Source organism: Diadema setosum, chromosome 19, assembly GCF_964275005.1.
Source record: "Diadema setosum chromosome 19, eeDiaSeto1, whole genome shotgun sequence".
Lineage (NCBI taxonomy): Eukaryota > Metazoa > Echinodermata > Echinoidea > Diadematoida > Diadematidae > Diadema > Diadema setosum.
In genome coordinates, this window is record NC_092703.1 from 4114836 (window position 1) to 4131643 (window position 16808).

Below are 16808 nucleotides of genomic sequence, written 5' to 3' on the forward strand. Positions count from 1 at the left end.
AAGAAACGACACGTCATAGTTTTTGTATTGTCAGGGTCTAGCTATAAAAATATGTAAAAGGGATTAAGGTTAACGAGAAAAACATAAGTTTAGTCCCTTTCCTTCATTAATCTTTGTTTATCTCCTTATTGACTCGACCCCCCTCCCCAGACTAAACAGCAACAACAAAAACAAACAAGCAAAAAGAAAGAACTCATGAAAAGCACCCTGGGGTGATAGTCTGAGTCCATCCAGTGCAAAGCAGAGGGCATGAATTTGTCAAGCGCGTACTTGAGTACATGTACTTGAGTAGCTATGACGTCACCCGCTAGGAATTGTGACGTGCGCGAGCTGAAAACGCAGCGTCCTTTCCGTTACCAAGGCAAAGTCTGTGCACTACGCGCGCACAAACTATTCATCGTAGAGATAAAGATACGAAGGCGCGCGATAACAATGGACACAAAATGGCTACCCTACATGACGATACAAAAGAGAACTAAGTACAAACTCAGTACACCTAGGAGCATCATTCATTTCCAAAGGTAGTGATATCTTTATTATCTTAAAAAGATTTAAAAATTATAGTCGTAGCTTTTTTTCGATTAAGGGTATTATTTTGAAGAAGGGGATTTTAATGTAATAAGGATTATTTCGTGGAGGTAAAAATTTGGCAACAACATGATCTCACAATCAAAGACGCTTGATAAACAACAACATCTTCAAAGACAGCGCGTCTCAGGCAAAGACATGAGACGCGCTGTCCATGAAGCCGCTGCTGTTGTTTATCAAGCGTCAAGGCAGCGCGTCTCAGGTGATGTGCGTATACGCTTGAAGACCGCGCGCTGTCCATTTGTTTTGTACAGGATTAGCGCGCACTTTCGTGTCTTATTAGTTAAGCGTCTTTGCTATTCATTCACTACAGTGTAAGTGTACTTAGTAATAAAACACTAGCACCATTGGTGCATCAGATCATCGCAGCAAAGCAAAGCAGTGGCACAACAAACAACTGAAAAAAAAAATCGGATACTGAAGAGGAAAATGTCGAACTTTTTGGTTAACTATGTCGACATATATTATATCTTCCGATTCTGCGCGACGTCCAGACGGCAGATATGGTAGTTATATTTGCGGCCGTGGTTTTATCCGGAGTGGTAGCCAGGAACACTAGGAAAACACTTAGCCGGATAGAAAGCTTCGTAACAAACCGGTGAGTATACTTGAGTGACCCGCATCTCGTCACAGTTAAAGTGAAAACAAAGTTCTGGTATGGGCCTGAGAACCCGTCTGGCACCATTTCATATTTGCTTGCAATATATCGAAAGAGTCTACAAAGAAACTTACCTGGCTGACGCAGTTTGCCGGAATGATGATTCGTTTTGGAGTATTTTGAGAAAAATAATAAAAGTCGGTAGACCGACTTTTATTCCAGAAGGCTCCAGACTAACTCGGTCTCAGGGAAAACTCGACCCTACAAGTATTTCAGACAATTTACACACAGTTCGTGATCGCCATGTTCATTAGCGGGCCGGTATTCCATAAACTAGATAAGCATGCTTAAGTCAGAAAATCTAAGCAATTTTGCTTATTTTCTGGCTAAGATAAAATTCTTAGCTTAAGTTCGTATTCCATAAAATTTGGCTAAGAATTTGTCTTAGCATTTTGCTAAGAATTTTGTCTTAGCTAAGACAGATTTCGGCTTGCTGGCTAAGCATATTTTCTTAAAAATGTGCCGTCGGTATTCCAAAACGACATTTGTCTAAGAAATTTACCCTAAATCTAAGACAGCTATTGAGCTGTCTTAACTTGGGTTCCAGTAAGAAAAAATTATGGGTGTAGCATAACAATGTAGAAAAGATGGCGGCTTTAGCTCATGATTTTTCATTTTTTTGCTAAATAAAGAAGTTCATCAGTAATCAGTAATGTAAATGAAATGAGTTCAGGGTTTGACGAAGCGTCTCGTGTGCGTCTCGTGGGAACTTGCACAGTAACAATACGGTAGAAACTCGGTGGGCCATGGGCCACGGGGGAATCGGGGGGGGGGGGGTACTGTATGTGTTGCGCGTATACTACGCGTGCCCTCAACCTCCTTCTCAGCGCGCATTAGCGGCGGAGTGGAGCGCGCAGCTAGAGGAACGCACATAGCCGCCCGGATATAAAGTCTACGTTTATGCCACAACCCACTACATTACGTATATGCCCTAGCTTGCTTATACACGTGCGGCTATCACAGTTTGTGTATCGAGTCAGGCGAGTTTTACTGTCACAAAGCGTCCTCTCCGGCTCTACCGGATCGGTGAGTACGGACTAATTATCTGGGCCTAGTAACTACGTTAGGGTATAAACATAAAGTACTCGCTTTGATTTTGATTCTCGTGATTTCATGATGTTTCTTTTTTCACTCGGTGTCGTACTTGAAATGTGGTGTGATGTGATTGCGGTGTGAGTCTCACTTGTAAGGCCGTAACTTTGGCCGAAAAGATCAAAAACAACACGTAACTGTTAGGTCTAGGTTGCCTACTACTAAATAAGTAGGCCGTTTACTGACATTCTAGACACTGTGAGACCTAGAGTAATATGAAGACGTTGCTCCTATATAAAAAAAGCCTCTGAAAAAGTGTGCATTTAGTAATAGGCCTAGGTATCTTTTTCCATGGGTGGCTAGGGTAGTTGCGATTGTTGCTTAAACACGTAAAATACATAGACTTTCACCGCGGGGCAGCTGTTCACGAACAGTGATGACATGAATATCTTGCTTATGTCAAATGACATCATCAGAATTTAAGATTTTTGCTTAGCCAAATCGCCCGACTTAAGAAAAATGCCTTACAGTTTAGGGCGATTTTCTTTGCTAAGCAAAAATCTAAGACAAATTGCTTAAACTTAAGCAATTTGTCTTAGAAGTTTATGGAATACCGGCCCAGTATGGTTGGGTGTTCATAATATCGGACACCTAACGTTTTTCTATCAATAGAAACGTGAAAAATCTCACAATTTGCCTGAAATTTTACTCACGTGTGGAGAAAATACTCCGGATTCACAAGCGCGCACTGAAAATGCGATCTGAGGTACCGGGTACGCGCTCTAGATGGCGGCTTCGAACGCGTGGGGTGTCATTTTTTCCGCACTCAGTTGCCGGGCTCATATCGACCGACCACCCCGCCCTCTATTGACAATACGTATAAAACGTACTTAAACGCGTTTTTTCGACAAGCTGCTGTTCTTTTCTAGTCGTAATTTTTTTCCCCAATAATATTTGAATATATTTTGAATCCTTCGATATTACTTTTGAAGGTCTGTTTGATGAATTTGACTTGATTTTCATTAGGAAACTTTTCATCGTAATTGAAATAAATTAACGGTGTTAGATGAGTCGGTTTGTTTTTTCACATTCATTTCTCGTTTCTGCATCAACTCGTACGGTCGTAGCGGGCGACAAAATATTTATGTCATGTGTATGTGTAACGCTGTGCACGATCGTACAAGCGGCGGTGACAATTTTGCGGTCAAAATCGTCAAATTTATTACGGAAGGATACTCTACATCTAACAACGAGTCAGCAAAGGTAGGCCTAGTTATATGTAGTTACACGATAAACCTTATTCGATTTTGCTAAATTTCGGTAATTTAGAGGGAATACTTAGTTGTTTTCGCCACATTTTACTCGGTAGCGTAGCCCAGTGAAGAATCGAACACCGTTGCGCGTAGTCCCATGCGTACATTTTCTTTCTGTACGCGCAATGCCATTATAATGCGCGGTCGGTCGTTACGGACCCGGCCGGTGGGTTGGACCCCTACCATACTCTATAATACTACGGGTACCAAACGAGGCCTTATACTGAGCAGACAGGAAAGTGCGTGCTAATCCTGTACAAAGCAAATGGACAGCGCGCGGTCCTCAAGCCTACTAGTATAATTTTGCCTACTAGTATACGCACACCACCTCAGTGGCTGAGACGCGCGGTCTTTGAAGTTTTTGTTGTTGTTTATCAAGCGTCTTGATTGATTTTAGAGGTGCTTGAGAGGCGCACACTAATTTTGCATGCGCACCAGAGGTTTTTGATGCGCGCGTTGTAACAACTCGGACCATTACTGCGAGTAGCCAGAACGCTACAATGTAGTTTATACAGGCCGCTCCCATATGCATAGTACAACGCTGTACAATCCAGAGGGACAACCAATACAACTCATCCCGCCGTCAAGCAAAGCGAGTCCGAGTTGTCCCCGAGTTCGAGTCTAGCCTGACCCCGTTCGGGTAAGTTCTGAGACTGAACGTTTTTGGTTGATATTTCCCATTTTCGTCGTTACCCATCGAATAGCTTGTTATTACAGCGTTATTCCGCACATTTCCTAGGCATACGTTCACATTTTGGAGCAAAATTTGACAACTTTTGCAGGCGTACCAGAACTTTGTTTGGGCTTTAATGTTTATGCATGTTTAAATATCACACTGCCTCACTGGAAATCCTATGAAAGCCCACTCACAAAGAGAAAAATGCTGAAGATTCCAGCGGAACTACAAGTTCAGTGATGGATACCGTAAATTTGTAGCCATCGATCGTCATCAAACGTGAACGAAGCAGAATAGTTGTGCGCTATTTAGGAAGGGGCCCGCACCTCACCGGCCCGCACCTCGCCACCACGCACTCCCACAGACCACGCGTGCCGGTGACCGTAATGATACTGATAGATCTAATATTTTTGGTTTTCACATTATTTTGCTTGGTTGTGGTAACCCTACAAAGTTTCAAGTGTACTGAACACAGTCCCGGGTGTACATTTTGGTCAGTGCGCTTGTAGCAATTTTACGCAGGGTGACGATATCAGGGCCCCTGGCGGGGTGCGGGTTCCTCAAGATACTAATACTTTGCTTATTGTACATTTCCTTCAATTTCATCATTTTCTATGATGGCAAGTAAGTTATTTCTGTTATATCTGCTAGCCCCCATTACCTCCCTCCCCCATGTTTTCGAGTTTATAACTGATATAGGCCTACATCATAATAATGACAGCATACGTCGTACGTTCTTAGGCAGCGTACATAGTATGGTAGGTGTCCAACACATCGACACTATCTTGGACCGCAGTCTGTAAATTCATGATTATTTTCTTTACAATTGAGTAAAATTTCAAGCAAATCTGAGATATTTTGAGTATTGGACACTCAACTATACTACATGATCATACCAAACAGCTGAGGGAGATGAGAGTACATTAGGATAGCGAGGGCGGAATAGATGATTGGCGGAGTGGATGGGTGCTGGAATGCCGGAGTGCCGGTTTGTGTATTTACCTCAAAGAGCTGATGTACTGAGCAAATGGTGAGGAAATTTCTGTGAAACTCCTAGCCTCTATATATTACTTTGGTAAATAAAGTTCTCTAACGAGTTAACTGGGATTTTAAGCAGTGAAAGAGTTGGAACGATGCAGTACCATCGAAAAAATAAGTCGTGTGAATGCTTGGATTCTACATTGTACATCATACTATAGAAATTATTATGTTTTCTGTTATGATGTAGGGCCTAAGTTTTCAAACTTTCGTACAGTTTGTACTTTTGTTTTACAATCATGTACCTGCCTCAAAGAAGAAATGTACTCAAAGTTAACCTGGGGCCCGTTTCATAAAACTTGTCATCAGTGACAACTGCCACATTTCCATGACAAATTTTCCCTCAGCCAATCAGATACAAGGATTTCAGTAGTTTGTCACATCTATGACAACTTGTCACTGATAACAAGTTTTATGAAACGGCCCCCTGATCTACAAAAAAAAAAAAGAAGAAAAAAAAGAAGAAATGCATCAACATTCTATACTTTATAATACATTACATTGTATGTATTGTAAAAACCTTTCATTTACTCTTTGTTTATCCAGACATTCTAAGGACTCTGAAACAGTATCTCACTCTCCATTACACTCGCCCAACCAGTTAATAACCTCACCGGAAGACCCGGATACCACTGCCATTACCTCGGAGGGCACCCTCGATTCAAGCTCAACAAATGCCATAAAACTTATCCAGGGGTCGACCTGTTCCGACGAACAGTTTTCATCCGAGGACTTTTTCGACTGCCCCGAAGTGGTTCCTGACGTCACAGTGGCTAAATCACGATCGGGGTTCTGTCAAGAAGATGTTGACCAAAACGAACACTGTCCATGCACAGTGGAAAACCTGCCTGTAACTGAAACTTCTGCCCAGATTACTACCTCAAGAAAACAAGCCAGGAATTATGAAAGCACGCCAACAAAATGCATCCCTATAGCCTCTGTCCCAACGGTAATAAGTAGTAACTGCGCTAGTGAACAGCTAGAAGTAACTCAGGACAAGCCACAAGGGAGACACCAAGAACAAGAAGGACAGAACCTCCAGATAAGTAGGCCTGAAGATGACAAACATGCCAGTGCAAGGCAAATACTCTCCAACCATAATTCCAGGCGTACTTCCCTGCACCACCGACCGAGATTCGTCTCTTTGAAGGAGGAAATTGAATCTGCACAAAACAATGTAGAAATCGAAAGCCCTCATTTCACCAATGAATGTGGACCCAAGGACCCAGGGACACCTGATAGTGACGCAAATGATACCCTCGAATCGTCAAACGAGGCCAATAGTAGCAGCGAGAAGAGTGACGTGAGTAGTCCATCGAGCCACACTGCGGACAAAGTTGAAGATGAGTCGAGAAGAGATAACTTTATATTGGCAACAGAGCGCGAAAGACTGACGACGACACAGGACAGGTCTCAATCATCACATGAGTCTGCTAAAGGCGACCTTGCCCTTCCAGCAAACGAGCTGACAGAAATTAGCCAAAGTGTTCGAGGGCCGATATCTTCAGACACTATCGACCATACTAAGAACTCGCCAAGAAAAGGTGATTTTGATGATGAAATACCCAATGATTCCTCAAATGCAAGTGAAACCCTCTCCTACTCTGGGGACTCTGTAGGATGTTTGATGAAGCAAAGCACTCCCACCCGGATCACCCTGTCGGAAATTATGTCAGCAACGGGAGATTACAGTAACAAGCATGAGAAGCGCGACTCTGTTAAGGGCGATAATTTCCTCGATGTGAAGACAGTAACGGACAGAAGAACAATGGTTGAAGCTGATATCAGAGACAATCAATCTCATCACAACGACATCGACTCAGTCACTGCGAGATGGTTTCTGCCTGATCAAGATAGTACAAATGGTCAAGACGAGGATGACGAGGACGATACTGCCACCGCTAACGACGAAGCAACTGAGATTTCAATGATTTTAGAAGCAGACACTATCTTCACTACGTCCGCGGCGACGGCACATCAACCTGACGTGGTCCACACCAACACTCCGGAAGAAGATTTGAAAACAGAAGCTGAAGCTGCCGTTCCTGCAGATGAAGAGGGCAACATGGTAGAGTCAAAATTTTCGAGCAGCAAGCAAATGGCTTATGCGGTCGACCCGCGCAAACAACACTTGTTTGAAGATATTTCAACTGCCTTCGACGATGCCGCGATGAAATACGCGGAAGGCCGTTTACAGATCAAATTCTTGACAACTCCTCTTGTCCCGGATTGGTTCTTTGAGTTCGAAGCCACACGTGCCACTGTTTTAGAACTTGAAGGGACGCCGGTATTACAGAATGAAGAATGCCATGAAAAGTTGGTGGAATGTGCGCAACAGGAAGAGAAAGTTCAGGCCAACAGCGAATCGGTTTATAATTTTGATTTTTCGTCACCTCCAGTCAACTCTGAGCATCTTGCTGCCCCAGAACCAGCACACATCTTAAGCCAGGAATGTTTGAATGAAAAATATAACGTCTTTGCCGACACTCAGAACGTCGATGAGAAGTATACTGACATCGCGTACACAGATACTTCAAATTCCGAAGGGGTGGATTCGCACTTTGACAGCGATAAATTCAAACGCACTGCTGCACCCATCAACCGCTCCTTCCTTGATGACGTCGTTGTGATGCCTGCTCGGACTGGCAAGCACAACAAAGCAGTGAGGAGGAAACGACAGACCCGAATTGCCAAGGCAACGGTCGAGTTGGTCCAGGCAAGCGAGGATCTTCGGGAAGCCGAAAGCAGGCTTCATGAATCACTGAAGATGATGGAGAAGGCTAAAGTGGACTGCGAAGGGTCTGAGCAGGACGTTGAAGAAGAAGAAAACTTGTTCAGGTAAAATTTATTCAGACATTTTATCTTTCGTAGTTTTCAAATAACGGTTTAATGTTCATTTTGATACAACAACCCAAAACGTCGAAAGTCAGAAATCCCTACTGCAAACTATTCTGCATCAAATGTCATGGTACATCTTGTTATATACTGTTGTTGTTCCTGGTGATATTGTTCTGATATAACCCATGTTACCAGCTGAGCCGGAAGCTGCATTGAATATCACTTCAGACAATGCATGTTGTGCCTATTGTCATTTACTGAATTGAATTTTCTTGGATATATGCAGGCTTCCACAATGTCTCGGGTTTTTTGTGTTTTTTTTTAAGATATTGAAGGACACTTCTATAAGCGCGACTGAAAAAAAAGAAGAAGTAATTCGTGGGTCGATGACTCAAAACTCGCGGAGTATGAATCGGAAGCACAGTGCGTAATATTGGCCTTGATCACTAAACTTTGTACCAAGACTTAATCAGCTCAGTATAGGAAAAGTCTAACACGTTCATACTTTTGGACTGTTTTAGTTTGTCTCGTATTTGATAGTCTCCATTTCATCATACCATCCAGGGAAACTCTCCTACATTATTCCCGCATGGAAGGAGACACCAGATCCCTCGAATCCCGATGCCGAGCGGTGGAGAATGACCTGCGCGCTCTCAAGCGGAGAGAATGGAAGACCGACATCATGCTCCGAGCCACAGCGGGCGAGATCAAACTGCTCGATCACAGGATTGAGAAAGAAAGGAAAGTACAGATGGAGCAATGCAACAGGTATTATTAATAGTTTGGAATGTCATACATGGATGTGACTATACACAGCCCTGTCGCTGTACACAAGTGTAAGTCGCGACAGGGCTGTATACGGTGTGGACACTACGTAATCTCAGGATTCCGGGGCGCCGACTCGATTTTGAATTTATTGCACCATATTTGTTACTAAGTCTACATAAGGTGAAAACTTTATCTATTTAGCTACCGTTTTCAGTTATTGATATTGATATACTCATTTTACAACTTACCAAAAATTGCACCTTTTTTAATCCTGTACGCCGCAGAAATCGTAGAAATCGCAGAAATGATTCGAAATGTCGGCGCAGCACTGGGCAAAGAGGGGGCTGTCGACTTCGCGGGCGTACAAACTCTAGCAGCGCAATTTGCATCGTTCAAAGCTGGGAAAGGTTTATTTTGAATGGCCCAGCGATGATCACAGCATTCCGGGTTAAGATTGGACTTTTTGCTCAGTGTATATTGCGTGAGGGCTCACTATGGACTGAAATACCATGCTCATAGTCCAAACATCTCAATTCACGTGAGTGATTCGTAAAATTTGTGATAACTTGAAGACAGACTTTCATGTCTTTTTTTTTCTTCTGCTTCTTCATCTTCTTCTATCACGGTGATGTACTTGTATCTTCAGTCTGTTTGCTTTGATGTACAATTGTAAAGCGCCTTGAGCATTTAATCAAAGTGGAGAACGGCGCTATAGAAATTGTATGTATGTATTATTATTATTATAACAATGTACAAATTTTCAACAGTTTTGTTGTTGTGTGGCCGTGTTCGAGGGGTTTAGTAGATATGTGTATGGGGTTTCGTAGATATGTGTATCACACACCGTCAGACGCTGTGCTAGTGCTAGCGCACGGCGTCTGGTCGGGCTAACATGGATGTTATATCAAATCCTTTGGGCATATGTAACCCACTTGATATCTGTGCCTCAATTCTATTATACACTTTTGAATTTCCGGGTACATCGATATATCCCTAAATCTTAATGAATTCAATGTTCTTTTACAGGGAAGTTACCCCCCCCCCACCCCCACCCCCACCCCCTTTTACCACATTTTGTCAAAATTATCCTACCTGTCCCATAAATCACGATCAGCCGCCTTCGGGGATTTGACGGCGTTTAGGAAAATCGACGCTGTATAATAATTCCTAGGCAGATACACCCTGTCGCCAGCCATTGACTGTAGTAATACGTTTTGGGTGCTGTTTTTAAACATAAAGGTGAGCTCTTTGCAGGGCTCCTAAAAGTCGTATAGTATTCCAGTATTATTATACTCTGAGATTAAACATTAAAGGACAAGTTCACCTTCATAGACATGTGGATTGAGTGACTGCAGCAATATTAGTAGAACACATCAATGACAGTTTGAGGAAAATCGGACAACCCGTTCAAAAGTTATGAATTTTTGAAATTTGTGCTCAGGCGGGGCTGGATGAGAAGACTACTATGGCTTTTGATGTCACATGTGTACAAAGATATAAAGAAAGAATAAAGAAAATTCAACATATTTCAATTTTCTTGCATAACAAAAGATCACTCGACTTCTCTCTTTTACAAGGCAGGGGGAATTATATTACCCTTAACATACGTCAGTAATAAGTCGAAGAAATGTGCACTTTATTCAAAAGTAAAGTTATGTGAAATTCTCTTTTTATTTTCCTTATATTGTTGTGCGCATGACTTATATTGTGACATCACACACTGTAGTAGTCATCTCATCCAACAGTGACTGCGCAGATCTTTTAAAAATTCTTAACTTTTGAACGATTGTCCGATTTTCCCCAAATTTTCACTGATGTGAAAGAAACATGAGATGACTTTGGGTCAATAATTGCCAGCAAACGATTTTGGAAGTGAGAGGACTATTAATATCACCTTTTCTTTTCGCTTAAGTTTCCTTTCTTGTATTCTTGTGACCATTACAATCCTTTTAGCCGACTTCAAGAGAAACAACGCCAGTATCGCAACACGGCCCTGAAGGTCAACGTCCTCGTGGTCATTGCCCTCCTTCAAGTAGTTTTTCTCGTCATCATCGCCTTATGGAGAGTTTGAATGTCTCAGCCTCTCTCCCTGGACTTCATCACGACATTTTCAGTTAACGCTGCCCGTTTTAAAGTTCGACAGAAATACCCTAAAGAGTGAAGTTTTTAAGGATCTGCGTGATAAGGAAGCCGATTAGGAAACTCGTAGAAAGTTTCTTTTTTAGCTGCGTATAGCTATCTTAAGAAAAAGGACTATGATCAATCTAATGTTACATGATATACAGCTTATTTCTGAAATCTCTCCTGTAAACTGATGGAAGACTATTTGTCATATCAAATTCAATTAAGACAGGTCTATTCAAAGTGTAAAAAGTAAGAGTCACAGAGAATGAAATCTCGCCCAAAGCTCAGTATACTAGTACACAAATGATTTCTCTAAATCATAATTCGGCAATTCATTTGCAGGGCCCAACAACAAGAGCAACGAATATGAATAACTTGAAGTACTTAGAGAACAATGCTCTCTCTCTCTTCAAATGAAAAAACAAAACAAAAACAAAAACAGCAATAGGTATACAAATATTTGATTTTCCGCGAGAAACTAAGATTAAAATAAAGAATGCTGTGACTTCAGCGCAGGTTTCCTATAAGATACTATTTGGATACTATGCTTCACATTATCCTCCATGCTTTTGTGAATCAAGAATGAAACAACAACAAGTTGAAAATAACATAGCCATGTTAATGTCAACGTGATCATTATCATGATTTTAATTATGTTCTCTTGTGACACGTGTTTGTCTGTGATGGCATCACCTACTCAGTACTCTTGAAAGAGTGTTGTATAACACCACGACTTGTTTATATCACCGTAGACGCAGCCATTGTTGGTAGTATGAACCGATTAATTAATTTCCACTTCAGCAGATTAAAACCCATGTTCGTGACAAAACATTGTGTATAATATATAAGGAAGCCCTCATGCTTCCTTACGCATCTGCTAAAATGAAACTGAGCGTTGTGGCTAGACGAGCTCTTATGTGGAAGGAATGCTATTCATTTTCATGTCTATGGTCTGTGACGTTTTTTTTTTTTTTCGATACAAATAACGTTTGCATTAAAGAACAGTAGTCTCATATAGAGAGTTTGGCATCGCCGTCCATATTTTGATTCTTATGACCAAGCGCGATAACAAGATTGAGCGGTCAAGGATGGGAGCTTGTTATGAAACGTCTTGCCTGAAAGACTGGATGAATAATGAATCCAGTTGTTGTCATACATGGGATATCTATGAAAATCACCAAGGTCACATGAAGAAAAATAAACACCACACATCACTTCACATCATTGATGATGATACATGACAGTGCAGACCGTTGTACTTTCATTACTGACCATGAGATAGGTAAGAAAGTCATCTCTTTTAATTTTAAGTATACAAACAAACTAAAATGAAAAAAGGCAACAAAAAAAGATAAAAGTGCGTAGTTCATCAAAATGGGACACAAAGTAATAGGATAATAGAATATTATTCCAGGTGAGAAAATCGCTTTCTTAATGAATGAGTAATAAAGATAATATAATGATATTTTTGCTACCTTTTGTCAACCTTGCGAAGTATGCATTCTTTCTTTCATCCGTTGCATTATTTTGCATTAAACATCATGATTGGTATTTTTACATTTTTGATTAAAATATGATTCATCAAATGTACTTTGTATTTGTATTACCTTCCGTTGATGGAAATGAATCACAATTGAATCGAATGGAATTAAATTAAATTGAATTGATAATGATAATGAAAATAATAACACTAATTCTAAGAGGAAGGAGAAGAGAGGTGATAAAACAAAAGAAACATCCTTCTCTGTTATTCCCTATCTGCGAAAGTTTCCAATGTGTCTGTTTAGAGAAAGCATGTGCAACTAAACATTCCATTACTACCTCATGGGGCGTTGAAAGAAAGTCTACTTGCAATCGATTGCAAATCATCTTTTGCAAACTTTGCAATTGAGCAATTTGTCAATCAATGAAATCGAATGTGCACCATTTGAATGATACAGACAACTTTTAGAGAAGAGAAAATGACATTTGAGAATATTTTTCAATTGCCACTTTAAAGGCCCTTTTGCCACAAAATTTGGAGAGCGACATTGGGTCTACGCATGTAAATAGTCATCTTCCAAACGACATTTTGTCAAATTAAGAAAGTGATTGCTCAAGAGAGCAGACGTACATAAATGATTACCGATTGCAGTGCTTATGATGGTTATCGTACTTAATTATCGTCCAATCACATCGACTCGCTTCATATACGCGTGGCCTTATAGATGGTAATGTTTCTTGTCCATTGCCCCCTCTTTGAGCATTTTTTTTTTTTTTTTTTTTTTTTTGCTTGGGCTAGCGATGCTAATCATTTGACATTTACACGAGGACGCGGAACGCAAACCTGAACATCGATTTTCATCACAACTTTACTATCCATGCTATCTAAGCAAAGAAAGCGAGGACTTAACAATCCCACGGTCCTGATTACATTGCCGCACATGCTGTCTGGAACAATGATTTTGGATTTAAACAAGCTTCGACCAATGTTGATCTAGATATACCCGAAATGAAAGATAAATGTTTAAAAACAACAACTTGTACTACAACAACAATAATGTCACCGGAATGATATTATCACATTGTGCCCTTGAAATTTAAAAAAAAAAAGAATATCGAGCTGGAACAAATTGATAACAATTAGTCTACAGTAGTGGAACACATTAGCTAAAGGAAATATAAATAAAAGCTGAAGGAGAAAATTGAGAAATTTGAAAAGATTAAATCAAACACGAAGGAACATACAAAGTACAAGTATTATCCGATGTCATGAAAAAGAAGCAGCGAAAACAATTGTATAATACAAACAAATTATCATCATACGAGGTTTTTGAGGAGAAAATGAAACAAAATAATTGGCATAGTGAATCATGACCAACTTGTCATTTACGACATGCATCAACACACACGCACTCATACACATACACACTTTCACACACAGATAGTGGTGTTCAAATATCCTCCTATATTCCTCCCCTTGCACGTGGGATGGATGGCAACATAGTTTACTGGTTATAATACCACATGATCACTCTGTCTTTCATACAAGCATGATCAGATCTGAGATTTTGAAAAGTTCATGTAGGCCTATTACAAATCGCTTATCATACCAACGATCAGCTGGGACAGCAGAGCTACGAACAGATGTTTCCACCTCGTCCAACATTTTCGTACTGAGTTATGAAACGAAATGAAACAAAACAACAACAAACAAACAAATAAACAAACAAACAGCGTACAAATACGGGGCCTCCTCATCCGTATCCCCATCCAATCTGATTGAGAATTGATAATATTATGGCCCACTGATCAATTTACGTCAGAACTATACAATGATGTTTCGTGTTTACCTGTCGACGCAATGAAATCCTTACTCTCCCAGCATATTTTGAGTGTGTTTATAAGCATTGGAACAGCTGGATAATGAACAGCACATTAACTATGGGACAGTGCAATTAAAAGCTATCAGCTTTGAAATAATTTATATCTGCTAGACATATCATTAGGCTGTTATATCAACGACATGAAGAAAAGTGAATCTCTCAAAGTGTTGTGAAAAAAAAAATAAAAAAGAAAAGAATTGGCTATTACTACACCATGTTAGGTAATTAGCGTCAGATCGTTACAAAAACATCGATTATAGCTTACAATATCAATTACTTAGCACGAATGGTCAGAGGTCCCATATGAAACCATGCTATATACTGCTCTAGGCTTTCTGGTCAATTACAGTAATTAACAGTAAAGTGATATGGCTTGGCGCATGATCGCTAGCGATGTGAGATTGTTCTGACTCCAAAGTATAAACATGATGAAGGCCGAGTTAGTGGGAAAGGAGCAAGAGTATAGTCACCACGAACTGCTAGCTCTTTTCTCCCATACACATAAATTCCCTTCTTTTCTTCTTTTTTTTTTTACGAATCAATATTGTTGCTATCTCTCTCTCTCTCTCTCCCTCTCTCTCTCTCTCACACACACGATTCAGTATATTATGTATGTAAATAATGTGTGTTAAAGATATATGCCTTACGTCATATAAGGGAAATCGTCATTGTGTGAAAGAAATCCAGTGCTTGTTGCACTGAACTCAAATAATTCGCATTTTGTGCCATTTAAAGAGGTATTTGACTTCATTTCATTTATATTCATTTTCGAAACAATGTGAATTAAATAACAGCTCAGACACAACGCTTTTACACTGAATACACACCATGTAAGACTGAATGGCATGGTAATTCTGAAATCAAATGACTAGTCATAGAGCGTCCGGACAATGAAACTTAAATTAAACTTTGATTAAATGAAACTGACTTTGTATGCAGACAGAATATCCAATCACTTGGGACAAAGCACTGCGTAAAATGTTACGGTTTAGGAAATAGAATGCGGAAAATAACATTGTTGATAAAACAATGAATTTAATGAATGGAAAACCAGTGAGCGCGATTATACGCTATAGTACGTTAAAGTTTGAATTCTTGACTTGTGTCTTAAATAAACTGAGCTTAACTTCGTTAAGTAGATTTTCCTTTTTCCTGAAGGCCTGTTTTCTCATCTCCTTCCTATTCTCTCATCCTTCACAAGAAATTCCTTTAGGTAACTTTCTCTTACTGCCCTTCTTTGGTATCTGATAAGCGAGAGGATTTTAAACTGCTAGTTCATATTTACATACATATGAATATATATAAGTATTTATTATATATGATTATATATCTACATGCTGTATATAATATATATATATAAATATATATATATATATATATATATATATATATATAGAGAGAGAGAGAGAGAGAGAGAGAGAGAGATAATCATAAAAAGGTATATTTATATAGATATATTTATGACTATGTACATAATGTAGGACCTACATAATTATAAATATATCTATATAAATATATACTTTTTATTTATAATAATATGTGACGCAAGAAATCACGCGATTTTTTTTTTTTTTTTGATAAAGAGAATATCATTTATTATTCAAGTGAAAGTGAAAGTGACATGACGGTAATGATATAACTATAACCAAACCCTTGAACAGAACTACAGCAATAAAAAGTGCATAACTTATAGGTGAAACTTCTATAATATCATTTGTTTAGGGCTACATAAAGGCTCCGATTAATATGAAATACAAAGCAAACGAGTTCAAGAGGAGAACAGCATGAAAGAATCAGAAGTAAAAAGGACGGTATACGCAGAGAGTATAAACGTATCGATAATCGACCATTTAAAGTGTAACCAGAAAGGAAAAAAAAAAGAGAAAGAAAGGAAGAAAGGGAGAGAGGAGAGAGCACGTCAGTGTCCCAAATAAGAATTTACACATTAATACCAAATACATCTGTACAACTTGCCTTGCTTTACAATGAGTATGTGCAATATATTATGGTAAAAGCGAAAGAAACTATAGCAAAGAATTCTAAAGTATCTGCTCCAGAAGCATATCTAAATACAGCAGTGACACATAATTATGTGACCCATAATATGCACTGTCTGAGCTACAGAATCAACGCAAAGGCAATATCTTCAAATCATGCTTCCATACATGTGAGGAGTTAAATTTAAATTGTGTTCTGAGTTAACCCTTTAAACCAAAGCGAATGATTACGATATCTCACACATAGCTTGCAATTTGTGCTTTTATGATATTATTTGATTATGAGCAGTATTCAACAGTATCAGCATCAAGTTGGTATAATGTGTCAAACTGTAAAACTCGCACTGAATAGTTCTATATTATTTATACATGTATAGGCAACGTCGAGACAAAGTCGATACAATTTGTTAT

General features: G+C 39.6%; 1 protein-coding gene across 1 annotated transcript; it reads left to right on the forward strand.

Moving 5' to 3' along the window:
- The first annotated feature begins 927 nt into the window (after nt 1–927).
- LOC140242672 (uncharacterized) lies at nt 928–12592 on the forward strand. The gene is made up of 4 exons (XM_072322431.1): nt 928–1186; nt 5852–8143; nt 8708–8911; nt 10865–12592. The coding sequence occupies exons 1-4, from the start codon at nt 1092–1094 to the stop codon at nt 10980–10982; spliced, it is 2709 nt and encodes a 902-aa protein (XP_072178532.1). The 5' UTR covers nt 928–1091; the 3' UTR covers nt 10983–12592.
- Nucleotides 12593–16808: the final 4216 nt, after the last annotated feature.